Source organism: Gadus chalcogrammus, chromosome 12 (assembly GCF_026213295.1).
Source record: "Gadus chalcogrammus isolate NIFS_2021 chromosome 12, NIFS_Gcha_1.0, whole genome shotgun sequence".
Taxonomy (NCBI): Eukaryota; Metazoa; Chordata; class Actinopteri; order Gadiformes; family Gadidae; genus Gadus; species Gadus chalcogrammus.
This window is the reverse complement of record NC_079423.1, coordinates 18162879-18190037: the sequence shown is the minus strand read 5'-3', so window position 1 is coordinate 18190037 and position 27159 is coordinate 18162879. Positions and strand designations below refer to the sequence as shown.

General features: G+C 54.2%; 1 protein-coding gene across 1 annotated transcript; it reads left to right on the top strand.

The window, feature by feature from the left end:
* Positions 1-1444: 1444 nt before the first annotated feature.
* Positions 1445-26778, top strand: LOC130392737 (cadherin-24). Its single transcript, XM_056603247.1, has 20 exons — positions 1445-1486; positions 2590-2657; positions 3576-3657; positions 8396-8690; positions 9345-9464; positions 11381-11548; positions 14274-14458; positions 16197-16429; positions 16884-17041; positions 17239-17360; positions 19374-19427; positions 19516-19976; positions 21250-21514; positions 22235-22428; positions 22897-23043; positions 23143-23314; positions 25117-25149; positions 26056-26265; positions 26359-26604; positions 26716-26778. Exons 1-20 carry the CDS (start codon positions 1445-1447, stop codon positions 26776-26778), a joined length of 3318 nt encoding a protein of 1105 aa, XP_056459222.1.
* Positions 26779-27159: the final 381 nt, after the last annotated feature.

Genomic DNA, 27159 nt, shown 5'->3' with positions numbered 1-27159 from the left:
GCCTAACGCCGCTAGATGAGCCCGCCCAGCGGAGGTGTCTTGCTTCGCCCTGAAGGGGCTAATTTTCAATAATGACCGGCGACGTTTTATACATTATCCCACTTATTACACGATACAATAACTTCACATGGTGTGTCTTTTTACAATTTATTCGTTACCAGCATTCGTAGTGTTGATTAGCAGAGAAATAGTCCACCAAAGACGTCGATGTCTCTTAGCAACCGAAAACGCTGGGGTTGACAAGTTACCTGACTACTACCCATGCAAGTGAACGGAGCGTTCCACGGCATTGAGAAGACCTGTGTAATAAAGGCCTATAATATTGCTGTATATGGCATAGATTTCTCCTTGGATTAGGCCAATGAAATAATGATTTAAAAAGCCCTGGCTCGGGCTCGGGCAGAGAATCTAAACTCTAGTGCATGACTAACTCCGTAGGCGCTCACAGCTGGGTGAGTTTCACCACCTCCTCATCGTTTCAGCACACACTGAATCGATGAATTGGTCGTCCATGTTCTTTCTGCTTCTGTGCGTCCTCCGTCTCTCTGCCAGTGACATCGGGTCAAGCTCAACGCTGATTGGCTATCGCGGCTAAGCGTCACGCGTTGGCGCGTCAAATGTTCAATTGTGTGTGTAGTGAGGGTTAGACCATGACCAGGTGTGTAGTGTTAGACAGTGACCAGGTGTGTGTAGTGAGGGTTAGACCATGACAGGTGTGTAGTGTTAGATAGTGTGCTGGTGTGTGTAGTGAGGGTTAGACAGTGCCTCAGTTCTGTCCCAGAGCCTCAGAATAGGTTCAACATCTGAGGCGTGCGGCTGCCTCAGTTCTGCGATTTAATTATTTAGACGTTGCAGGAGTTCAGAGAAACTCGGGGAAACTTCCTTTCATCACACATTTGGGGACATATTTACATGCCTTAGTTTAGGAATGCAGATTACAGATGTTGGAAAAGTCGCCCATCAAGAATGATTTGGGATGATCCATCTTCTATCATCTATCTATCTGGTAGTACTGTTTGTGTCAAACCTCATTTACACAGTGAAACTAAACATGCATTTCTTTATGAAGGTATTTCTGTATCAATGAAGAAAATGGTTAATGCACTGCATTTATCCATCGCTATCTTAATCAGTGTTCTCTCAAAGCGCTTTACCATACTGCCTCACATTCACCCACCGACGGCGGAGTCAGCCCCGCAGGGCGACAGCCAGCCGGTCAGGAGCAGTCAGGGTGAGGCGTCTCGCTCAGGACACCTCGACCCCGTCACCTTAGGAGCTGGCGGGGATCGAACCAGCAACCTTCCGGTAACCAGCCAACCCGCTCTGCCTCCAGAGCCACAGGTGGAATCGTGACGTTAGAAACAATGGACACAGCGATGTGCGCTGAATTGAATGAACTGGTTTATTCCAGCCCTGTCCGTCACTCCGACATCAAAGCGCCAGGATGACGGCGGCCATCATGCTGTTGATGTTGTTTGTCTCCATGGTGATACGTCTCACACTCAGATGAATAAAACACATCAGTGAGCCGGGCGGTAATGAGGCTCTGCTGGGACGAGGCGGGAAGGAATCAGAAGGGGGTCATTATTTACAACATTATGGGATGCACGATGAATGATGAATATGTAACGTGTTGATGTGGGTCGTTCCCCTGTAGAGGAGCGTGGTGGGACAGAGGCTGTGGACCTCCGGGGGGGGGGGGGTATCAGGAGGCGAGAGGAGGCTGCCTTCACCGTGCCCAGACCTCTGCCCTGACCTCTGTCTCTGTCCTGACCTCTGTCCTGACCTCTGCCCTGACCTCTGTCCTGACCTCTGTCTGTGTCCTGACCTCTGCCCTGACCTCTGCCCTGACCTCTGCCCTGACCTCTGTCCTGACCTCTGCTCTGACCTCTGTCCTGACCTCTGTCTGTGTCCTGACCTCTGCCCTGACCTCTGCCCTGACCTCTGTCCTGACCTCAGCCCTGACCTCTGTCCTGACCTCTGCCCTGACCTCTGCCCTGACGTCTGCCCTGACCTCTGTCCTGACCGGCATGTCGAATCCGACATGACTTCTCTCCAGAGCCTGTTGATTGGACGAACAGAGACAGGAAACACAATTAATGTTTTCAAATCGATTGAAGAATCAATCTGGCCATGCAAGATAAGGATATTGGTTCTTAAATCAGTTAGGTTCCCACTTTGGGTTAATAGGTTCAACAGGATCCGACTGAACAGAACAGAGCTGTGTGGTGCAGTGCCACGGTGGACTGACCGTGTACTGCGTGGGGGCTCTGGCATGGCTTCAATGGATCGAGGATTGCAAATAAAATTAACGACAAAACTTTTATATTTATTATTTAGTCGTTTTTATGAATATTGTTGATAGCCATTACAACTTCTTCTGTTGCACCACGTTGGCGCTATAAAGCGCCGTCAGATGCTGTTTTAATGAAGAGATGAACCTTGTTATCTGGGCTGCAGGTACCTGGACAGACCAGAGCAGTGGAGCCAGAGCCCAGCGGAGCCCACTGAAGATTAGCTCTGAGCAGAACAAAGACAGCAGCGGGATCAGCAGAACAAACCCACCATCTACCTCTGAAACGTTTAAAGAACCCCGAGGGAGGGGACCCCACACCCACCACCGCCCTCATCAGTGGGTCCCCGGAATCAGCAATTAATAACTCCCATTCACACGCGCACACACACACACACACACAGTCACACACACACACTGACACACAGACATACACACACACACACGCGCACACACACACACTGACACACACACACACACGCATACTGACACACAGACACACACACACATACTGACACACGCACACACACTGACACACAGACATACACACACACACACGCGCGCACACACACACTGACACACACACACACACACACACGCATACTGACACACAGACACACACACACACACTGACACACGCACACACACTGACACACAGACAGACACACACACACACTGACACACACACACACACAAACACTGACACACAGACACGCACACACAAACGCACACACACACACACACACACACACACACACACACACACAGACACGCACACGCACAGACACGCACACACTGACACACAGAAACAGACACACACGCAGACCCCCAGCGAGACCCCTGTGGCCGGTGGACCATGCCCGTGGGCGGAGGGCTCTCCTGGAGGAGCTAGCCGTCCCAGACCTCCAGAGGAACCCTCGAGAACCGGCATGGCCTCCCCCACGGTTCTGCTGCTGCTCTCCGCCCTCTGGCTCCGAGGGGCCGGGTCGGAGAACCCCCCCCCCGGGGGAGGGTCCCCCGTTCCCCCGGGCCCGGGTCCCGACGGGTCCCCTCTGGAGGGGGGAACGTGGGACCGGCCTCTTCTGGAGGCGGAAGGCGGGCCGACCTCCGCGCCGGACGCCCGGGGTGAGCGGAACCCGTCTGGGGGGATGACTCAGACCGCCGTCGTCATGGAGACGGGGAGACTCCCGCCTCGGCAGCCCCCCCCTCCCCCCTCCTCCGCGGCGGCGGGGGGCGTGGCGCCGGCCAGAGGAGAGGACCCCGCCCCCTGGCGCCCGGCCGGCCGCCGGCGCCGCAGCTGGCTGTGGAACCAGTTCTTCGTGATCGAGGAGTACCGGGGGCCAGAGCCCGTGCTGATCGGACGGGTAGGAACCGGAACCCCCGCCGTAGAACCACCGCCGTAGAACCTCACAGTAGAACCTCACAGTAAAACCACCGCTGTAGAACCATACACAGTAGAACCACCACCGTAGAACATCACAGTAGAACCTCACAGTAGAACCACCACCGTAGAACCACACACCATAGAAGCCCCGCCGTAGAACCACCAACGTAGAACCTCACAGTAGAACCTCACAGTAGAACCACCACCGTAGAACCACCGCTGTAGAACCATACACAGTAGAACCACCACCGTAGAACCTCACAGTAGAACCACCGCCGTAGAACCACCGCCGTAGAACCTCCACCGTAGAACCACCGCCGTAGAACCACCACCGTAGAACCTCACAGTAGAAACTTACAGTAGAACCACCACCGTAGAACCACCACGTAGAACCACCACCGTAGAACCACTACCGTAGAACCACCACCATAGAACCTCACAGTAGAACCACCAGAATAGAACCACCAAGTAGAACCACCGCTGTAGAACCATACACAGTAGAACCACCACCGTAGAACCTCACAGTAGAACCACCACCGTAGAACCACCACCGTTGAACCACCACCGTAGAACCATACACAGTAGAACCACCACCGTAGAACCACCACGTAGAACCATACACAGTAGAACCTCACAGTAGAACCACACACGTAGAACCTCACAGTATAACCACCACCGTAGAACCACACACCGTAGAACCCCCGCCGTATAACCACCAACGTAGAACCACCAACGTAGAACCTCACAGTAGAACCACCACCGTAGAACCACACACCGTAGAACCTCACAGTAGAACCACGACCGTAGAACCACCAACGTAGAACCACCACCGTAGAACCACGCACTGTAGAACCACACACCATAGAACCACGCACTCCAGAACCACATACCGTGAAACCACGCACTGTAGTACCACACCCTAGAACACACACGCACACACAGATGCAAACACAAATAAACACACACACTCATACAAACACACACACACTATAAAACCAACACACATACCTACACACACACACCAGCAGCAGCATATGTCTGTTTCTTCTGGGTCTTAAAAAGAGCCTTTTCTTTCCTGTGATGTTTGAGGACCATGACGATGCTGGGAGAACCTCTCTGTAGGAGATCATGGATCCCCGGGGTTCTACACATCTTCCTCCCACCTCCTCCCTTCCCTCCCACCTCCTCCCACCTCCTCCCTTCCCTCCCTCTCCTCCAGAGTGTCTGCAGGAGCAGAGGGCAGGGGATGATATCAGCTGTAATGTTGCTGCCTACACGCTGTACCCTGCATACTTTATCTGACGCCTCCGATTGGATTCACAGCCGCCGCCGTGTACACCTCATGAATGTTTAATCCTCCTCCCTGACTGTTATTGATATCGTCACGGAGATGTGAGCCACCAGGAGCCTGCTGCTGCACGGCCTTCAGCGAGGAACACACCGGCCCAACCGTTGGCCGTCTGAAACGTTTGGGGACACTCAGACTTTAGAAGATCTATAAATCTGTTCTGTGTGTTGAGATGTGTTTGAAGCTTTTGGACCCGCGCGGACGGTGTGTGGTTCGACTCAACATGCAAAGTCTGATGGAGCCATTGGACACTCTGATTGGTTAACCAGTGACTCAGCGTGGTGTGTGGGAGGGGCAGACTAGCGCCATCCGATGTTAAGGAGACTTATTGCATCCCACGCAGACGCAGAAGGTACACGCTGCTGTGCAGTAGGCAGTAGTCTTCGCGTTGTGTTTCAATGCCACTGTTCTGCCAAACGGGTCAGACGAGAGGCAACGGAGTGGTTGGATAAAGGCAGCTGGGCGTTGGTTTGAGTCTGGGCGGTGTGTGGCTCCTTTAGACACCCTGGGGTGCCCTGGGGTGAGATGACACCCGGGGGTGCCCTGGGGTGAGATGACACCCGGGGGTGCCCTGGGGTGAGATGACACCCTGGGGTGCCCTGGGAGTTGGGCCTCCTGCCGCTGAGTGTGGAGATTTGATTAGCCGGTAGAGATAAGGTGACTCCTCAGTGCCACTTGTCCTCCATCCCATAATACCTCGGCTGGCCCCTCACTAAGCTGCAGGAGGGAGCAGAGCCTGGTGACGGTGATGTTGCAGAGAGAGTTGGAAGGAGGAGAGACAGGGTGTAAATAGACCAGGAGAGCAGAGGACAGTGTGAACTGCTTCATTCCCTTCTCCCCATGACGCCAGTCAGGGAAGATAGAGAGAGAGGGAGGAGGAGGGGAGAGGAGGGAGGGAAGGAGAGGAGCTAAGGAGCAGGAAGCAAGAGGGGGAACGAGGAGAGGGGAAACGAGGGCATGGAGAGAGGAGCAGGAGATAGGAGAGGAGGAGAGAGGAGATGATGAGAGAGGAGCGCAAGGGAATGGTGACAGAAAGGAGAGGGAGAGAGAGAGGAGAACAGAAGATTAGACAGCTGGAGAGAGGAGGAGGAGAACGCAGATGATAGGAGAGGAGAGCAAGGTAGTGAGGACAGAAAGGAGAGGGAGAGAGAGCTCTCTCCCTCTCCTTTCTGTCCCCACTACCTTGCACTCCTCTCCCATCATCTCCTCTCTCCTCCTGTTCTATCTCCTGCTCCTCCCTCCATGCCCTCGTTTCCTCTCCTCGTTCCCCCTCTTGCTTCCTGCTCCTTAGCTCCTCTCCTTCCCTCGCTTCCTCTCCCCTCCTCCTCCCTCTCTCTCTATCTTCCCTGACTGGCGTCATGGGGAGAGGAGAGAGGAGATGAGAGGAGAGGAGAGGAGATGATAGGAGAGGAGAGGAGATGATAGGAGAGCAGAGGAGAGAGCGCGTGAGGAAGAGGAAGAGGAAGGGAGTAGAGCAGAGCGCTGGAGAGGGGCGGAGAGGGGAGACGGGGAACACAGAGAGAGTAAATGAAGCAGAGAGCAGTGAGGGGGTGGTAATAAAGAGCAGCAGAACGGGCGGCGCGTCGGGAGGGAGGGTTGTAGAGGCAGCAGATCAACGGGCGCCGCCTCAACAAAGCAGAGGACGATCCCCGCCACGGAGCCAGCTGTAAACGCTCCCTAATCCTCTTCCTTCGCCCTCGCACCCCAGCAGACGTGCACAGTGCACGTGTCCGTGCAGAGTGCACGGGATGAGCCCCTCTTAGTGGGGTCTGTGGAGGGGGGTCCCACGACACCGGATTCACAATCACATGTTCCCCCCAAACGCCAACGCTGCAGCATTTAGTCAGGGCCAGAGTGGCCACGCGTGTGCACGTGAGTGTGCACGTGAGGATTATATGCATGTGCAGATGTGGCTCAGGGAAACGTGGACGTTCCAGAGAGGAGATGATGGCTGGGAGCCCTGAACACACAATAAGAGACACACACACACATACATCTGAACACACTGACACACACATACATCCACACACACGCATGCAAGAACGAACGCACGCTCGCAAACACATACACTCAAACACACAGACACATAAATACACACACACACACACACCCACACACACACACACACAAAAACACACACACAAACATCGAACACACACAGACACAGAAACACACTAACACACACACGCTTACACACACACAAACATACACAAACTCAAACATATAAACACACACAAACACTAGCACACACACACACACACAAACACATATGCACACGCACACACACATACACACATCTATACACACACATATACTGAAAAACACACACTCAAACATACACACACATACACATACTAACACATGAAAACACACGAAAGACAGAGAGAGAGAGAGAGAGAGAGAGACAGAGGGAGGGTGAGAGAGAGAGAGAGAGAGAGAGACAGAGGGAGGGTGAGAGAGAGAAAGAGAGAGAGAGAGAGAGAGAGAGAGAGAGAGAGAGAGAGAGAGAGAGAGAGAGAGAGAGAGAGAGAGAGAGACAGAGGGAGGGTGAGAGAGAGAGAGAGAGAGAGAGAGAGAGAGAGAGAGAGAGAGAGAGAGGGAGGGTGAGAGAGAGAGACAGAGGGAGGGTGAGAGAGAGAGAGACAGAGGGAGGGTGAGAGAGAGAAAGAGAGAGAGAGAGAGAGAGAGAGAGAGAGAGAGAGAGAGAGAGAGAGAGAGAGAGAGAGAGGGACAGAGTGATGCGTGTGACATAAAGAGAGTGGGAGACTGACGCTGGATAAACAGATGGGTGGTGGAGTAGGAGGAGACATGGACAGATGGATGCTGTAAGACGCACACAGACGGACACTCTGGTCCACTGTGGACACACACACACACACACACACACACACACACACACACACACACACACACACACACACACACACACACACACACACACACACACACACACACACACACAGACACACACACACACACACACACTAACACATAAACACACACAGACACACACACACTAACACCATAACAGGCCCTCCCCCCTGGCCTGTTCGCTCCAGTGAGTTCGTCAGCGGCATGCACCCCCACCCCCACCCCCGCCCCCACCCTCACCCCCGCCCCGACCCCCCACCCCCGCCCCCACCCCCGCCCCGACCCCCACCCCCACCCCTGTTCAGACCCACTGAGCAACCCTTCCTGGGTCCGATCTCCTCTCCTCTGTCTCCTAAGCATCCTAAATCCACCTCCACCCTCCATGTGTCCTTGCCTCGTGGGGGTCAGAGGTCACCGCGGGGTTGAGAGGTCACGTGTGCGTGGGGGTCGGAGGTCACCCTGGGGGTCAGGGGTCACCGTGTGCCCCCTGTGTCCCCAGCTGCACAGCGACATGGACGCGGGCGACGGCCGCACGCGCTACACCCTGGAGGGCGAGGGCGTGGGCTCCGTGTTCGTCGTCGACGGCAACACGGGCAACATCCACGTCACCAAGTCGCTGGACCGCGAGGAGAAGGAGCAGTACCGGCTGGTCGCCACGGCGACAGACCGGCGCACGGGCCGCGCCCTGGAGCCGTCCTCCGAGTTCCTGATCCGCGTGCAGGACATCAACGACAACGCGCCCGCCTTCGCCCGCGGGAGCTACGTCGCCACGGTGACCGAGATGGCCGACATGGGTGCGTTCGTCCATCGCTCCTCGTTTGTTATTCCCGTCCCGTAACCGCGGCGACACGCATGACTGCCGATCTGGAGCGGACTGTCAGCGTGGAGAGCAGAGCTCAGTGCTGATCGTCTGTCCGCGCAGAGACACACACACCTAAACACACACACATGAACACTACACACACACACACACACAGACATTATTACACACAAGCACACACACCGCGGACTGCAGATCAGCGCAACTGCGGAGGAAGAGGTGACATCATCTCTCCGAGCCATCCATCAGCTCGATGTCTCGTGAGGTGAACCTCGTTAAGGTTCTGCCAATTAGCCGACGCAGATGGCAGGCAGAGAACACATCTGCTTCTCGGGTTCTGCTGCCACTCAAACAGCACTTTGTCCACATCCCCTATAGAAGATGCATGCCAGAGATCACACAGAGCCTCTAAGGTTCTGGGTCCTGCACCCAACAGGACCTCTAAGGTTCTGTGTTCTGCTCCAACAGGAACCTTGTGGTTCTGTGTTCTCTACCCCCTCCCCAACAGGAACCTCTAAGGTTCTGTGTTCTCTACCCCCTCTCCAACAGGAGCCTCTATGCTTCTATGTTCTGCTCCAACAGGAACCTTGTGGTTCTGTGTTCTCTAAGGATCTGTGTTCTCAAACAGGAACCTCCATCATCCAGGTGACGGCGCTGGACGCAGACGACCCGTCCTACGGTTATAGCGCCCGGCTGGTGTACACAGTAACCCACGGCCAGGACGCCTTCTCCGTCGACGCCCAGACAGGTCAGAGGCCACGCCCCACACGCTCATTAAAGGACTGCTCCCACCTGACCCTCCCTGCCGTGTATGTGTGCGCGTGAGTTTATATGTGTATGTGTGTGCGTGTTAGTGTGTGTGTATGTGTGTAAGTGTGTTAGTTTGTGTGTATGTGTTAGTGTGTGTGTTTATATGTGTGTGTGTGGGTGTGTGTGTTAGTGTGTATGCATGAGTGTGTGTTTATATGTATGAGTGTGTAAGTGTGTATATATAAGAGTGAGTGTGTGTATTTTTAAGTGTATTTCTGTGTATGTACGTGTTAGTGTGTGTGTGTCTTTTTGTTAGTGTACGTGAGTGTGTTAGTGCATGTGTGTAGCTGTTAGTATGTGTGTGTTGGTGTTAGTATGTGTGTGTTGTTGTTAGTGTGTGGGTATGTGTGTTTCTTTGTTTGTGTGTGTCTGTGTTTTTGTTAGTGTGTGTGTGTGTGTTTTGTGTTAGTGTGTGTGTGTTTGTGTGTGTTAGGGTTACTGTGTGTGTGTGTGTGTGTGTGTGTGTGTGTGTGTGTGTGTGTGTGTGTGTGTGTGTGTGTGTGTGTGTGTGTGTGTGTGTGTGTGTGTGTGTGTGTGTGTAGGACCATATGTCCTGGTCATGTGGCGTCGATAGAACATTAATTCTCCCACTGAGTGACACCAGGGAATGGTGACGCCATAATGACAGAGTGCACTCTTCAGTCGTTGGTGTGTGTGTGTGTGTGTGTGTTGGTGTGTGTGTGTGTGTGTGTGTGGGTGTGCACTCTTCAGTCACGCTGTGGTGTTGGTGTGTGTGTGTGTGTGTGTGTGTGTGTGTGTGTGTGTGTGTGTGTGTGTGTGTGTGTGTGTGTGTGTGTGTGTGTGTGTGTGTGTGTGTGTGTGTGCACACTCTTCAGTCACACGGTGGTGTTGGTGTGTGTGTGTGTGTGTGTGTGTTAGTGTGTGTGTGTGTGTGTGTGTGTGTGTGTGTGTGTGTGTGTGTGTGTGCACTCTTCAGTCACGCTGTGGTGTTGGTGTGTGTGTGTGTGTGCACTCTTCAGTCCCTCGGTGGTGTTGGTATCGCTGTGATCCGGTTCCTAAAGTCCTGAATCAACTTCACTCAGCAGTCAGAGCCCGCCTGCGATCACAATTTATGTTTCATGGTTGACTCCTCTTTGAAGTACGACTTTGAATAGAACCGTTTTATGTGCAGAAATTCAAATTCAACGAAAAACTGTTCCACCAAAGAGAAGGCGAGAGAGGAACGCACACACAAGCACAATTTGTGATGAATCGTGTTGATAGAACCCATCGCCCCTCGATATGCAGATCTATGCTAATGAGGGGGGGGGGGGGGGCTACAGGGCTACAGTGGGGACATGAGGCCCTCCGCCTCCTCCCTGAACATCCTCGCTGACCGAGAGAGAAAACACTTTGGGAATCCACTGGACCTTAAAGCTGGGGCAGAAGAATAGATTAGATTTGATTAGATTAAATTATTCATCATTCGATTACATGACATTACATTGGATCAGACTGGATTAGATTTAATTCGATTAGATAGATTACATTTGATTTGATAAGACTTTATTCATTCCAGAGAGGATCTGGTTGTGACAGCAAATCATCAATACAATATAAAACAACACAATGCAATATAACAACAACACAAAACAACACAAAACAATAGACTGCACTACCATACAACACAATCTAAAAACAACACAACACAACGCAACACAAAACAATCCATAGAGAAGGTGGTGACATCAGGGAACCAAGAGGAGGCGGACCCTGGGAGCGGATTGGCCCCTGCTACGGCTGCCTCCTCCTATCAGAGGGGGGCAGGACCCTGGGAGCGGATTGGCCCCTGCTACGGCTGCCTCCTCCTATCAGAGGGGCGCAGCTGCTGACGTGTGTCTCCGGGGGGTCCAGGGGTGCTGAGGACGGCGGTGGCAGACATGGACCGCGAGACCCAGGAGGAGTACCTGGTGGTCCTGGAGGCCAAAGACATGGGGGGCCACCAGGGGGGGCTCTCAGGGACCACCACCGTCACCGTGACGCTGGCCGACGTCAACGACAACCCGCCCCACTTCAGGCGCAGTAAGAGCTCATCTGATCCGTCCCCCCGGGGTCGGATCATCAGATCATCTCTGGAACCAGATCATCAGATCATCAGATCATCTCTGGAACCAGATCATCAGATCATCAGATCATCTCTGGAACCAGATCATCAGATCATCAGATCATCTCTGGTACCAGATCATCAGATCATCAGATCATCAGATCATCTCTGGAACCAGATCACCAGATCATCAGACCATCAGACCATCAGATCATCTCTGGTACCAGATCATCAGTTCATCAGATCATCAGATCATCAGATCATCAGATCATCGGATCATCAGATCATCTCTGGTATCAGATCATCAGATCATCAGATCATCAGATCATCAGATCATCAGATCATCTCTGGTTTGCTAGTTTGTAGATTGCTGAGTCGTTGACTCTTTGTTGCCATGGTTATGTCCAAATATGAGGAAGGACAGTTCCAGTACATTAGTGCTGATGCAAATGAGACACACAGATTGTTGTATTGAGAGATATTCATGGCTTTGGATTTTTGTTCGAGGTTTGTGATGTCGATGTGGTGCTTGCAGCATTCTGGGGTCACTGCTTTTTATACCCAGTCGTATATATATCTCTTTCTTGTTCATTATACCTTTGGTCCGTTTTGGATTCCATTTATTTTCTGAAGTGCAGATATGTAACACAGTGCCTTTCAATATTCCTTGGACTGAGCTGAGCTGAGCTGACCCCCTGGTTGAGAAATCACCTGAGGTGTTCCGGACGTTCCAGATGTTGGCGGTATGGGTGACGTCGGAGTGGTTTGAGACCCTATAGGGGGCGTGGGCTTGGAGGAAGCTGCATCATTGTGCTCTTATCTGGTCCTGCTCCGTTCTATTCTATCAATATTTCATCTCAAAGTTCTTCTGTTTCTGCTTCAATAGAGGGTAGAATCACAACCCACGTTCGTCTGGAGATACACACACATCTCTCCCCCTCTCTCCCCCTCTCTCCCCCTCTCTCCCCCTCCCTCTCTCTCTCCATTATCCTTTCATTCGTTTTTTACCACTCTGCTCCCTGACAGCCCATCCATATGGGCTACATTTGAATATTTAAACACTCCCACATATAAACATACCCATACACAGACTCACTTGCGCACTTATGCACACACACACACACACACATATACATCTAAACACACACACACACACGCACACACAAACACACACACACACACACACACACACACACACACACACACACGTTCACAGACTCCTCTCTGCGTTGATATATATTCTGTATTACGGAGCTCTACAGGAAAATATCAATATTTTTTTAACGTGTTGCATTATTTATTCACTGATAAATAACTGTATAAATCACGGCCAACGGCCTCGCGGTAGCCATGTACGCCGTTGACAGTAAAACCGTGCGCTGATGTAAATAACCCTCGTTCAGCATTCTGCTTGGATGCGAGGAGAAGGCGTCTAAACGCCCCGTGTCTCCTGTGAGCCCCCTCCGGTGTCGCTGTCAGACTGCCCCTCTGCTGCGGCACGGACGCAGAAAGCCGCGCCGCCGTGAGATCACACCGTTGTGTAGACCCACGGGACGCCATGGAGACACGGTGTTCACACGGCACACACCCAGCTCTCCGTCTGCGCTCTCCGACGCGCCGCTCAGGAGGCCCCAGGGGACGCAGCGGGCGGCACGTGGAACCACGAGGCACAGCGGGTCGGCCGGTAACCGGGAGGTCGCCGGTTCGATCCCCGGCGCCCCCTAGCGTCCAGGTGGCCCTGAGCGAGACGCCTCCGTTCGATCCACCGAGGACCTGGCTCTCCAGGAGCATGTCCGTGAGGCTGGATGAACGATGGACTGGCTCCTGCATGGGGCACGGGGAGTTTGGACCTGAAGGTTGACTCAGCGATTCTCGGCCGGAACGTAAATGATCAGATTCATCTGATCATTTAGCGGCCCGCCTCATAAGCAGTCGAAGCCGTCAAAAAAACGTACACAAAAAACAAATGGTACAACCAACCGCTTAAAACCAAAATCAATAGTATTCCGACAAGGAGTGGATGTGGTGGGTCTTTGCGCTGCGTTTATGATGGTTTTTACTGGATGCACGAAACACGGAAGGGAGGGGCCAGCTGGCCCTGTTTGTCTGAGATCACACTTCAAATACCAACAGAAGTGAAGTCACCCAACATGGCTGATACAACCTTTAAGTGCTTTGATGGATGCAGAGAGAAGACCACTTAACACCCCGACCCATCACCTGGGTTTGATTCACGGGGTTGGGGGTGATTTAGAGCCTCAGTTAGACCTCTTACTTCTTCCATGGGAACACGAGAGAGCGTGTGTCTGACCGCCACAGGCTCCCTCTGCAGTCAGCGGGATTCATTCATTCATATCATTCACTCATTCTGTCACGTTCATGCTACCCACCATGTGGGGTGCATGCCGTACCCCTCCCAGTCCTCCCGGCGCTCATCCTCCCAGAGATCTGCGCCATCTACTCTGGGGCTCCGGAGCTCCGATGGACGCAGAGGAGATGAGGCAGACCTCTGTGAGGAAGACGAGGCAGACCTCGGGGAGGAAGACGAGGCAGACCTCGGGGAGTAAGACGAGGCAGACCTCGGGGAGGAAGACGAGGCAGACCTCGGGGAGGAAGACCTCGGGGACAGAGACGGGGCAGACCTCGGGGAGCGACGCTGTGATCTGATCTGTGTGCTCCCCCGCCCGGCGGCGGTCTCCTCAGGCGCGTGGACCTTCTCGGTCTCCGAGCTGGCGGCGCCGGGCGTGGAGGTGGGCCGTCTGACGGCGTCGGACCCCGACCTGGGGGTCAACGCCCAGCTGGACTTCACCCTGGTAGACACGGACGGCGCTGGAGACACCTTCAACCTCACGGCCCGGGACCGCGAGGCCGTCATCGTGCTCAACAAGGTGAGGGGGGGCGGCCCGGGACTGGGGGGCCTGGGGGAGACGGGGGAGACGGGGAGACGGGGGGAGACGGGGGGGACTGGGGGGGATGGGGGAGACGGGGAGACGGGGGAGAAGGGGGGGACGGGGGGGACGGGGGAGACGGGGGGAGACGGGGGGGACTGGGGGGGATGGGGGAGACGGGGGAGACGGGGGGGACGGGGGGGACTGGGGGGGCTGGGGGTGATCCAACAGGACCCTGGCCTCCATCCCTCCTGGAATCAAACACGATCTGAGTCGTACAGAGGATCTGAGATGTTAACGATGATCTGAGATGTTAACGATGATCTGAGATGTTAACGATGATCTGAGATGTTAACGATGATCTCAGATGTTAACGATGATCTGAGATGTTAACGATGATCTGAGATGTTAACGATGATCTGAGATGTTAACGATGATCTCAGATGTTAACGATGATCTGAGATGTTAACGATGATCTCAGATGTTAACGATGATCTCAGATGTTACAGAAGAAATACGATTTTGGATGATCTGAACATGATCTGATTTGTTGCAGAACATTAAGTCTGACAACACAATGAATGAATTACAGTTCTTTGTTGTAGGGGTTCCCATTTCCTCTTGGTCAAACAGAAACCAAGCGGCGGTCGAAGGGAGGGAGCCTTCCTGAACCAGTTCTGCTCTTCCGGTCCGTCTCCCCCGGTGGGCCCCCCCCCTGGAGGGCCAATGTGGAGCAGGCACAGCTTGAATTGGTTTTAACAATGGGCCCGTAATGCGGTATATTAGATTCTGGTGACTGTGTTCGCTTGCTCCTTGAAGTGAGCACAGTTCCCGTCTCTCTATTCAGAACTATTTCTGAAGAGGTACGCGGCTTCAAACGAGCTTTCTCCTGAAAGGTTTGGATTAGAGAGCTCTCGGAGTCCAGGACGAGAGGAACTCACAGAGGAGAGATGTGCGGCAAACAGAAAGAAGAACGAGCGAGCGGGGAGAACGGAAGCAGCGGAGCAGATAATGGGCCACATATGTGCCGCTGCCTCCGTCCCCGTTGTCGGAGGAGGCTCATTTCACGACGACAGCGGGAACAGAAATAGTCCCGCTGTACGTACAAAATGGCATTACTGGGTGCTGAAGGAGCACTGGCGCTCAGACCCCCACGACCAGGACCACGACCACGACCACGACCACGACCACGACCCGGTCAGGGCTTTAGAGTGTAGGTCTGTCTACGGTCTGTTTCTTGTTGGTGTCCTGATGAGGCGCGGGGGTCGGCTTCACCCGTGGCTTCACCTCGCTGTGAGGTTCGCATTGGGAGGGTACACTGTGTAGCTTAGCATGTTAGCTTAGCTAACCATACACTGTGTTAGCCTAACATGGGGCAGTAAACGCTCTGTTACCTTAGCATGGGGCATTATCACACTGTGTTAGCATAGCACGGGGCAGTATACGCTCTGTTATCTTAGCATGGGGCATTATCACACTGTGTTAGCTTAGCACGGGGCAGAATACACTCTGTTACCTTAGCATAGGGCAGAATACCCTGTGTTAGCTTAGCATGGCGAAGTATACGCGTGTTAGCTTAGCTTGGGGCATTATACACAGTGTTAGATTGGCTTGGGGCATGATACACAGTATTAGCTTAGCATTAGGTTAGCATGGGGCAGTATACCCTGTGTTAGCTTAGCATTAGCTTAGCATGGGGCTAGTATACGCTATGTTAGCTGAACCTTCTCTCTCTCAGCTGCTGGACTTCGAGAGCCGCAGCTCGTACTCCTTCTCCGTGGAGGTGTCCAACCCGGTGGTGGACCCCCGCTTCCTACGCAAGGGGCCCTTCAAGGACCTGGCGGGGGTCCGGGTCCTGATCCTGGACGCCGACGAGCCCCCGCGCTTCTCCCGGCCGCGGTACCGCCTGGACGTGTCGGAGAACTGCCCCCCGGTGTGCTCGGTGGGCCGTGTGTCGGCGGTGGACCCCGACACCGGGGAGAGCGCTAACATCAGGTAGCCTCATCGTGTCAATGTATTCATGCTAGCCTGACGTTAATGTTGGATAATATATATCTATATACATTATAGAATAGCAACCAGCTAACGCCGAGCATTATCTAGTGTACTGCCTCTGCGATCCAGCAGGTAGATATCTCTGGTAGTCTAGCATCTCTTAAGTGCTCACTTACTCACACACTATCTCTCTCCCTCTCGCCCTGTCTCCCCTCGCCCCCCTCTCCTCTCCTCTCCTCTCCCCTCTCTTCCCTCTCCCCTCTCCTGTCTCTCCCCCCTCCTCCCTCTTCCCTCTCCCCCCCCTCTCCCCTCTCCCCTCTCCTCCCTCACTCCTCTTTCCCCCCTCTCCCCTCTCTTCTCTCTCCCCTCCCCCCCCTCTCTCACTCTCCCCTCTCCTCCCTCTCTCCCTCCTCTCCCCCCTCTCCCCCCTCTCTCCCCCCTCCCCTGCCAGGTATTCCATCGATCCGCAGTCGGACCCCGAGGCGGTCTTCCGTATCGGCTCTGACACCGGCTTCATCACCACGGTGATAGAGCTGGACCGCGAGCAGGAGCAGTGGCACAACATCACCGCCATCGCCACCCAGAGAGGTAGGGCCCCCCTCTCCCCCTCCCTGCTCCTCCTCCCTCACCTCCACCCCCCTCCCCCTCCTCTCTCACCTCCTCCCCCCTCCTCCCCCCCCTCCCATGGCTCAGTGCGGTCAGAGGCTGTGAGACAGTGTAATAGCAGGGCTGGTAGTTGGACATCACCACCTCCTCCTCCTCCTCCTCCTCCTCCTCCCTAACAGACAACCCCAGCCTGGTGACACGGGTGGTGGTTGCCATAGAGACGCTGGATCAGAACGACAACGCGCCGGAGCTGGACCGGCAGTACGCCACGGCCGTGTGTGACTCCAGCGCCCCCGGCCAGGTCACAGTCTCTCTCTCTCTCTCTCTCTCTCTCTCTCTCTCTCTCTCTCTCCTCTCTCTCTCTCTCTCTCTCTCCCCCCTCTCTCTCTCTCTCTCTCCCCTCTCTCTCTCTCTCCCCCCCTCCCCCCTGTGATGGATCTGTGGTTGCGGTGGTAATGACATCATGAATGGAGCTGGTTCTGGTGTCTGACTGAATCCAATAGATGGGATCATTACTGATGATGCCGTCGAGCAGGGGGAGGGAGAGGAGATATGAGAGAGCTGATGGGGGAGAGCTGATGGGGGAGAGCTGATGGGGGAGAGCTGATGGGGGAGAGGTGATGGGGGAGAGTTGATGGGGGAGAGGAGATGGGGGAGAGGTGATGGGGGAGAGCTGATGGGGGAGAGCTGATGGGGGAGAGCTGATGGGGGAGAGCTGATGGGGGAGAGTTGATGGGGGAGAGCTGATGGGGGAGAGCTGATGGGGGAGAGGAGATGGGGGAGAGGCGATGGGGGAGAGCTGAGGGGGAGAGGGGGGAGGCTCATGCTGTCACATTGCATCCCGCTCTTATCTAATGTGAGGGCAGCTGAGCCACACAGCCTCAGTCATCCAGAGCGTGGACACAGACACACGGGCGGGGCTCACAGCCACGGAGGAGATACTCCTCAGGAGATACTCCTCAGGAGATACTCCTCAGGAGAACGAAGACGTTGGAGTTAAAGTTCAGATTAGATACGGGCGGGGGGGGGCACGGGACAGCCCAGACCCCTGTAAGCACACTTACACTTAGGGCATTTAGTCAACGCTTTTATCCAAAGCGACGGAAGAAAGAGAAACAATAATATCTCCCTGTTGGTACAGTAAGGATGTTCATAGGACCGAGTGCCAAGCACTAACTATCACTAGGTTAACCCATTCCCCGTAGACAACAGAGATAGCTAGGATAAGACCCTGCACAATGCTCAGCACTATTTATAAGTGCCAGGGCGTACAAAACACAATAAGGGGTGCACACCCTAGTCCCAGATGGTTCCCGACGTTGTCCTCATGGACTGCTGGAGGTTCTAGGGAACCGTTACTCATTGCGCGGCTCGCCAAGCCTTTATTTGCGGCTCGCATGGCAGTACGTTTTTTTTTGATTAGCCTCTTAATTTTCGTCTCAAAGTGCACCAGATTAATGAATTTTAAATTGAATGGTAAACTATTTTTATTGAAGGGGGATATTCTATGAACACACTCGTTTTGATTGAAAATATTTAATTCATTATTTTTTTACAAATATTTTCATAAAAAGTAATAATTTATTCTTCACACTAGTCTCAATTTTCCTCTCAAAGTGCCCCAGGTTGATGCATTCTAGGTTAATAGGTCGCACATTTCCTTCCAGGGGAGCACGCTCCCAGACCCCCTAAGGACTGGGTGCCCTCCACAGTTTCACACAATTCTGCGGGGAACACTGCCTCAGGGACGACATGTTAATGACCTAAAGGTAAAGTTTTGAAACTTTGTGGTAAAATGGCTCTCCTGTGGACTCAGTCCTGTCACTGGGCTCTCCTGGAAAACATAGTAAATACTACTGTTCTAGAGGTTCTCGAGGTTCTAGAGGTTCTAGAGGCTCTAGAGGTTATACAGGTTCTAGAGGTTCTAGAGGTTCTTGAGGTTCTGAAGGTTCTAGAGGTTCTAGAGGTTCTAGAGGCTCTAGAGGTTCTACAGGTTCTACAGGTTCTAGAGATTCTAGAGGCTCTAGAGGTTCTGCAGGTTCTACAGGTTCTAGAGGTTCTAGAGGCTCTAGAGGTTCTACAGGTTCTAGAGGCTCTACAGGTTCTACAGGTTCTACAGGTTCTAGAGGTTCTAGAGGCTCTAGAGGTTCTGCAGGTTCTACAGGTTCTAGAGGCTCTAGAGGTTCTAGAGGCTCTAGAGGTTCTACAGGTTCTAGAGGCTCGAGAGGTTCTACAGGTTCTACAGGTTCTACAGGTTCTACAGGTTCTACAGGTTCTAGAGGTTCTTCTCATCCAACCCGATCCGTGTGAGCAGGTGGTGCAGGTCCTGAGAGCCATCGACCGGGACCAGGGTGGAGCCGACAGCCCGGTGCACTTCAGCATCCCCCCAGAGTCCAGGACCTCCATGAACCTCAGCATCCGGGAGGGCCAAGGTACTGCTGCTCCAGGTTCTCCAGGTTCTCCATGTTCCTCATGGTCTCCACCCTGTCCTCCACCCTGTTCCTCATGGTCTCCACCCTGTTCTCCACCCTGTTCCTCATGTTTCCACCCTGTTTCTCATGTTCTCCACCCTGTTCTCCATCCTGTTCTCCACCATGTTCTCGATCATGTTCTCCACCCTGTTCTCCACCCTGTTCCTCATGTTCTCCACCCTGTTCTCTACCCTGTTCCTCATGTTCTCCACCCTGTTCTCCACCCTGTTCCTCATGTTCTCCACCCTGTTCTCCATCATGTTCTCCACCCTGTTCTCCACCCTGTTCTCCACCATGTTCTCTATCATGTTCTCCACCATGTTCCTCATGTTCTCCATCCTGTTCTCCACCCTGTTCTCCACCCTGTTCCTCATGTTCTCCACCCTGTTCTCCACCCTGTTCCTCATGTTCTCCACCCTGTTCTCCACCCTCTTCTCTTTATGGTCGTAACGGTTGTATGAAGCCTCCTAGTTAGAGACCAAGGAGACAGGGAGCCTCCTAGATGAGAAGCCTCCTAGATAGAGACTAAGGAGACAGGAAGCCTCCTAGATAGAGATCAAGGAGACAGGAAGCCTCCAAGATAGAGACCAAGGAGACAGGAAGCCTCCTAGATAGAGACCAAGGAGACAGGCAGCCTCCTAGATAGAGACTAAGGAGACAGGAAGCCTCCTAGATAGAGATCAAGGAGACAGGAAGCCTCCTAGATAGAGACCAAGGAGACAGGCAGCCTCCTAGATCAGTGGTTTTCAAACTGTGGGGCGCGCCCCCCCTGGGGGGCGCCAGAGTTCTTCAGGGGGGGCGCGACGTGAGAAAAAAATAAACCCGAAGAAAACCCTGAAAGACGATGATTCAAATCATCAGTCGTACTTCAACTGTAGAAGTAACATAACTAAATCAATTTTCAACCGTTTATCTTCGTGCAAACCATTTAACAAATCTACACACTTGTATCTTCAATAATATCGAAACAGAATTTCAATATCATTTAAAATGTCTTCAGAATCACAGTTTTAGTTTCATACTGCTTCGTTTTCAGCTGTTTTCATTGAAGACGTCAGCCCATTCTGATACACCTACTTCTAGACATCGTAACTCATTCCTTTTTCAACCGTTTACCATCGTTCAAACCATTAAACAAATCTACACACTTGTATCTTCAATACTATCTAAACGGAATTTTGATAGCATTTATACTTTTTTCAGAATCACAGTTTTAGTTTCAAACCGGCGTCGTTTTCAGTTGGTTATAATAATTGAGGTCACCATAGCAACGCCGGTAAACAAACCCCGCCGAATAGTCGAATCTCTGGACTGAAAAAGCAGATCTGATTACACTCAGAAAATTTAGAGTCGGGGACCCTGAATGAATCTGTAAACTGGCAGTTTACACAGATTAAGATGTTCAAATGTATTTAAAAAAAGTTAAGCTAAAACATGCTTAGATAAAGTTGGGGGGGGGGCTCAGCTGAATTTTTTTCTCTGAGGGGGGGCTCACTCTCTCACACTTTGAAAACCCCTGTCCTAGATAGAGACCAAGGAGACAGGAAGCCTCCTAGACAGAGATCAAGGAGACAGGAAGCCTCCTAGACAGAGATCAAGGAGACAGGAAGCCTCCTAGATAGAGATCAAGAAGACAGGAAGCCCCCTTTGTATACTTCCTGTGAGGCCCAGTATCCAGGCAGTGACCTCCCCCCCCCTCCCCCCAGGCGTGACGGCCAGCCTGGTGGTGGGCCCGGGGCTGGCCCCCCTCCCGGGCTCCGGCCCCCCCGGCGCCCCCCTGCTCCTCAGCCTGTACGTGCCGGTGGTGCTGCGGGACCTGGGCTCGGGGCTGGCCAGCACGGGCACGGTGACGGTGACCGTGTGCCCCTGCCTGCTGGGGGGCATGCGCACCGAGGAGCGGGCGGGGCGGGGGGCGCGGCGGGGGGAGGGGCCCGCCGTCTGCATGGCCCCGCCCTCGCCCTCCACCTCGCTCATCTTCAGCATGGTGACGCTGCTGGCCCTGCTGGCCTGCATCACCACGCTGCTGGGTAAGACACCCCCCTGACACCACCCTTATGACACCCTTACACCACCCTAATGACACCCTAACACCGCCCTAATGACAACACCACTATAATGACACCACCCTAATGACGCCACCCTAATGACACCACTCTACTACTGGGTAAGACTGACACCACCCTACCGACCTCCACCCCTCCACCTCTCTCGATGCTGTCTGCCCTGCTGCCCCCATGGCTTCATACAGAGTGGTCTGAAGCTTTGCTCTCTGTTCCTCCCCCTCTCTCTCCCCCCCTCCCCCCTCCCCCCCCTCTCTCCCCCCCTCCCCCCTCCCCCCCCCCTCTCTCCCCCTCCTCTGACCCCCCGTCCCCCTCTCTCTCTCCGCCCCCCCTCCGTCTCCTCCCCCCCTCCCCTCTCTCCCCCCCTCCCCCCTCTCCCCTCCTCTACCCCCCCTCTCCCCCTCTCTCCCCACCTCTCCTCTCCCCCCCTCTCTCTTCTCCCCCCCTCCCTCTATTCTCCTCTCTCCCCCCCCCCCCTCTCCTCTCCCCCCCTTCTCTCTCTCCCTCCCCTCTCTCCCCCCCTCCCCCCCCTCTCCCCCCCCCCTCCCTCCTCTCCTCCCTCCCCCCCCCTCCCTCTCTCCCCCCCTCCCTCCCTCTCCTCCCCCCCCCCAGTGGTGTGTGCTCTCTCCATGTCTCTGCGGCAGAAGCCGGACTCCCTCTGCCCGCAGGCCGGAGATGAGGACCTGAGGGAGAACATCATCTCCTACGACGACGAGGGGGGGGGCGAGGCCGACACGGCCGCCTTCGACATGGCCGCCCTGCAGAGCACGCAGCGCGCACAACACATGCACACCGCGCACAACCACACGCACAACAACGCACACCACAACCCCAACATGTGAGCTGCTCTGATGCGCTTCGGCTTCAGAAACGAGTGTGTGTGTGTGTGTGTGTGTGTGTGTGTGTGTGTGTGTGTGTGTGTGTGTGTGTGTGTGTGTGTGTGTGTGTGTGTGTGTGTGTGTGTGTGTGTGTGTGTGTGTGAGAGGGAGAGCTAGGGGGAGAGGGGGGGAGTACATTAGTGTGTGTCCGTGTGTGTCTATGTTTGTGTGCATCTCTGTGTCTATGTGTACTAACCAGTGCCCCTCCGTGTGTGTGTGCCTGTGTGTGTGTGTGTGTGTGTGTGTGTGTGTGTGTGTGTGTGTGTGTGTGTGTGTGCTTGTGTGTGTTTGTGGGTGTGTATGACTGTGTGTGTGCCTGTGTGTGTGTGTGTGTGTGTGTGTGTGTGTGTGTGTGTGTGTGTGTGTGTGTGTGTGTGTGTGTGTAGATGGTACACCCAGCAGAACGCTCCCAGGGACAGGACCTGCAGCTGGAGCCGCGCCCCCCGCCCGGCCGCGGCCCCGCCCCCTCGACCACGCCCGGGCTCCGCCCCCATGTACGGCCGCCGCTACGCCGCGCACACGTTGCCCTCGCCCCGGGACCCCCCCCTGCACCTCCCCCAGCTCGCCCACCTCGGGCCCCCAGGGGCCGGCTCCTCCACCTCCAGCTCCCTGCTCCTCCTCCCCCCCACCAAGACCCCCACCCAGACCTCCACCCTGACCCCCGCGGAGCACAGAGCCCCGCCCGGGTGGAGGCAGCAGGCTGACCGGAGCTTCATTAGCATGCTGGCTAATGCTAACGCTAGCATGCGGGCTAACGCTAGCATGCTGGCTAACGCTAGCGGCATCGCTACAGCTGCCGCTGGCCTTGGCGATGTGACGACTGCGGCAGGAGGCGTCGGGGAGCAGGTGAGGGCGGGCCTCTCATCACATGTCCCCTTATGACCTCACGCTCGTCTACGGAACAGGATTAGGGACACAGGGGAATCTGTTTTGAGTTTCTGAAAGTCAGAAGATGAAAATCTGAATTTTGTCTTTAAACTCAGAATTCTGACTTCAAAGTCAGAAAGCTTTCTATTCAGACATTGAAGTCAGAATTCTGACTTTAGTCACTCGTATTTTAGTCAAATAAACCTTTCAAACTATATTTATATAAGCACTTTAATATTTTAAGTACTGGGAAAGAAAGTGGTATTTCAGTCTATCAAAAATAGATTTCTAGGGTCCAACACATGCAGACCAGAGATAGATAGTAGTATAGATGTTTCTACTGAGACATTATAGAAGTAAAGATCCTCTATTAAAACATTCTGTTTCTATCAGTAAGTGTTAAACTATAGTGTGTGCGAATCAAATATTGTGTTTTATGAGATCAGCTATTAGTGTTGAACTATGGAGTGTGTGTTTAAAACATTGTGGTATAGAGTGAGATCAGCTATTAGTGTTGAACTATGGAGAGTGCGATTCAAACATTGTGTTATATGAGATCAGCTAAGAGTTGAATAGTGTTGTGATTAAAGGCTGATCCGAGGGCAGTGTTCTTCACAGCACTGAGCTGTAGAGCGTCACTGGAACAGACTCCTCTATCCAAGGCAGCGGCACTCTGGATCAGAACACTGAGATCACATCAGTGTTCTGCAGGCTCCGATGCAATCCTCAGGAATCGACTCAGATGATCAGGGGGAGGGGGGAGAGAGGGGGGAATAGAGAGGGGGAGGGGGAGAGAGAGGGGGAGGGAGGGGGGAGGGTTAGTTTGAGGGCTAACTAGCAGATGTAACGGAACATTTGTACATTAAGAAGTAACACAAGTTAAATTTTCAATTCTCCAAATGCATTTTATGCCTCAAGAGAAGATACCTCCAGTGTCGTCAGTGAAGAGATTAGTAAAGGTTTACGCGGTTAATAAAACAACATCTGGCCAAAACACTTCTGTGTGCGTTCTGTGTGGCTACCCGCTAGCCTCCGGTTAAAAATGTATTTTAATGGTTTTCTGACCGCTAATTATGGCCTCGTCGTGCTGACTGCTATAACTTACATCTGAAATGCTTCTAATTAGCTATTCAGCCATTCTTATCGACGACTTGGGAAACTGGAATTATTATTATTATTTAATATGCATTTCATTAAGGAACATCAAAGTAATTATTTTCAAAGGTAAACCCAACAAAGGCGCTCAATAAAGTATTAAAATGCTGAACATGGTGTTTGATATGAAGCTTTTAGCGTATGGCTCAGCGACGTGAACATGTTTTAACAGCTGCTGCTGTTTGGTCGGTCAATTCATTTAGTCTCTCACAGACCTGAGTACAGTCGGATTGGACGCTGACTTATTATTTGGGTGAATTAGAATTTGACAAAAATTATATTCAACTAAATTAAATTAATTTTAATTTTAATTTAATTAGTTTGAACTCATCTCAATTTAAACTAGGAGAATGGAGAAAAGGGCTGCTCTTCTCTTGTTGGTATTGCTGCAATTATAAAAGTAATATAATCCCAAATAAGTCCATCAGTAAGGTCTCAACATGCCCTGAGTTTGAAGTTGTAATGTTCTGAACAAAAACATTCTCATCAAGTGAAGCTCGACTTCCTGCCCGTTACTTTCTGTCTGTTACTTTTTGTCTGTTACTTCCTGTCTGTTACTTCCTGTCTGTTACTTCCTGTCTGTAACTGTGTCTGCTACTTCCTGTCTGCTACTTCCTGTGTCTCAGGTCCAGAGGAACCCTGCGGTGATTCAGAACGATGTGACCCCAGCCTGCTGTGACCTCAGCGCGCCCCCCTCCTCCGAACTCCTCCTCACCACCTCCTCCTACCCCTTCACCTCCGCCCTCACCTCCACCTCCACCTCCTCCTCCGCCTACCCCCTCACCTCCGCCCTCACCTCCACCTCCTCCACCTCCTCCTCCTACCCCTTCACCTCCGCCCTCACCTCCACCTCCTCCACCTCCTCCTCCTACCCCTTCACCTCCGCCTTCACCTCCTCCTCCTCCACCACCTCCTCCTACCCCTTCACCTCCGCCCTCACCTCCACCTCCACCTCCTCCTCCGCCTACCCCCTCACCTCCGCCCTCACCTCCACCTCCTCCACCTCCTCCTCCTACCCCTTCACCTCCACCTCCTCCACCTCCACCTCCTCCTCCTACCCCTTCACCTCCGCCCTCACCTCCACCTCCTCCACCTCCTCCTACCCCTTCACCTCCGCCCTCACCTCCACCTCCTCCACCTCCTCCTCCTACCCCTTCACCTCCGCCCTCACCTCCACCTCCTCCTCCTACCCCCTCACCTCCACCTCCTCCTACCCCTTCACCTCCGCCCTCACCTCCACCTCCTCCTCCTCCGCCTACCCCTTCACCTCCGCCCTCACCTCCACCTCCTCCACCTCCTCCTCAGCCCACCCCCTCAGCTCCCCCTACCCCCTCCACACCTCCTCCCCTCTCCCCACCTCCTCCACCCCCTACCCCCTCAGCTTCCCCTACCCCCTCCACACCTCCTCCCCCTTGCCCACCAACTCCTCCCCCTACCCCCTCAGCTCCTCCTACCCCCTCCACACCTCCTCCCCCTTGCCCACCAACTCCTCCCCCTACCCCCTCAGCTCCTCCTACCCCCTCCACACCTCCTCCCCCTTGCCCCCCCCCTCCTACTCCTCCCAGCACGAGGAGCGAGGGGGGGGGTCGGCCCCCACCAGCCCCACCGCGTCCGGCTCCACGCTCGACGACACCGACTCCTCCCTCCCCTCCCTCCCCTCCTTGTCGGGGCCTCCCTGTCACCGTGGCAACGAGGTGACCCCTCCCCCCGACTCCTACAGCATCGTGGGGTCGCTGAGCCGCCGTGGGGCCCGGGGGCGGGGCCCGGGGGCCAGCGTGGGGAGCGTCCTGTACCCGGGGCAGGGGCCCCTCCCCGACGCCTACGCCCCAGGGGGGAGGGAGGAGCCGCCTCCCCCCTCGGCGGGGGAGACGGGGGAGGCAGCGGCCTCGCTCCCCATGCGCATGGAGGACTTCCTGAACTTCCGGCTGAAGCGCGTGACCTTCGACCTCACGCAGCCGCCCTACGACTCGCTGCAGACCTACGAGTTCGAGGGTCGGGGGTCGCGGGCGGGGTCGCTGAGCTCGCTGGAGAGCGAGGAGGCGGGGGAGGAGGAGCGGGGGGGAGGGGCAGGGGGCGGCGGCATGGCGGCGCTCAACCAGAAGTTCAGACGGCTGGTGGAGATCATCAGGGAGAGGGAGAGGGAGATGGAGGGGGGCCAGGAGGAGACGGAGGAGGAGGAGACGGAGGAGACGGAGGAGGCGGTTGTCACGGAGACGGACCAACAGGAGACAGGGACGGAGCTACAAGAGGAGGAGGAGGAGGAGCTCGGGAAGAGATGGGACTTCTAGGAGCACCTTGGGAGAAGCACTCCAGCAATCCAGACTTTGTTCTAGACGCCAGAGAGAGGAGGAGGCGTGGTGAGGGGCGTTCTGCTCCTCCCCCCACAAACAGACCCACCCCTCCACAGACAGACCCGCCCCCCCAAGGACAGTCCCGCCCCCCCACAGACAGTCCCGCCCCCCCACTGACAGCCCCTCCGTGTTGCTGAAAGCTGTCACTTCTCCCCTCCTCACTAATATTAATAATGCAATCGGCTTTAAAGCCCGGCCCATGAAAGATTCACCGCCTGAAATATTGATTCCAGCCCTGAGAGCTGCATTGTAAGAAAATAGGCCCAATGAAATATTGAAACGGTTTGTGGAATTTAATATTGATGCTTTAATAGTGGG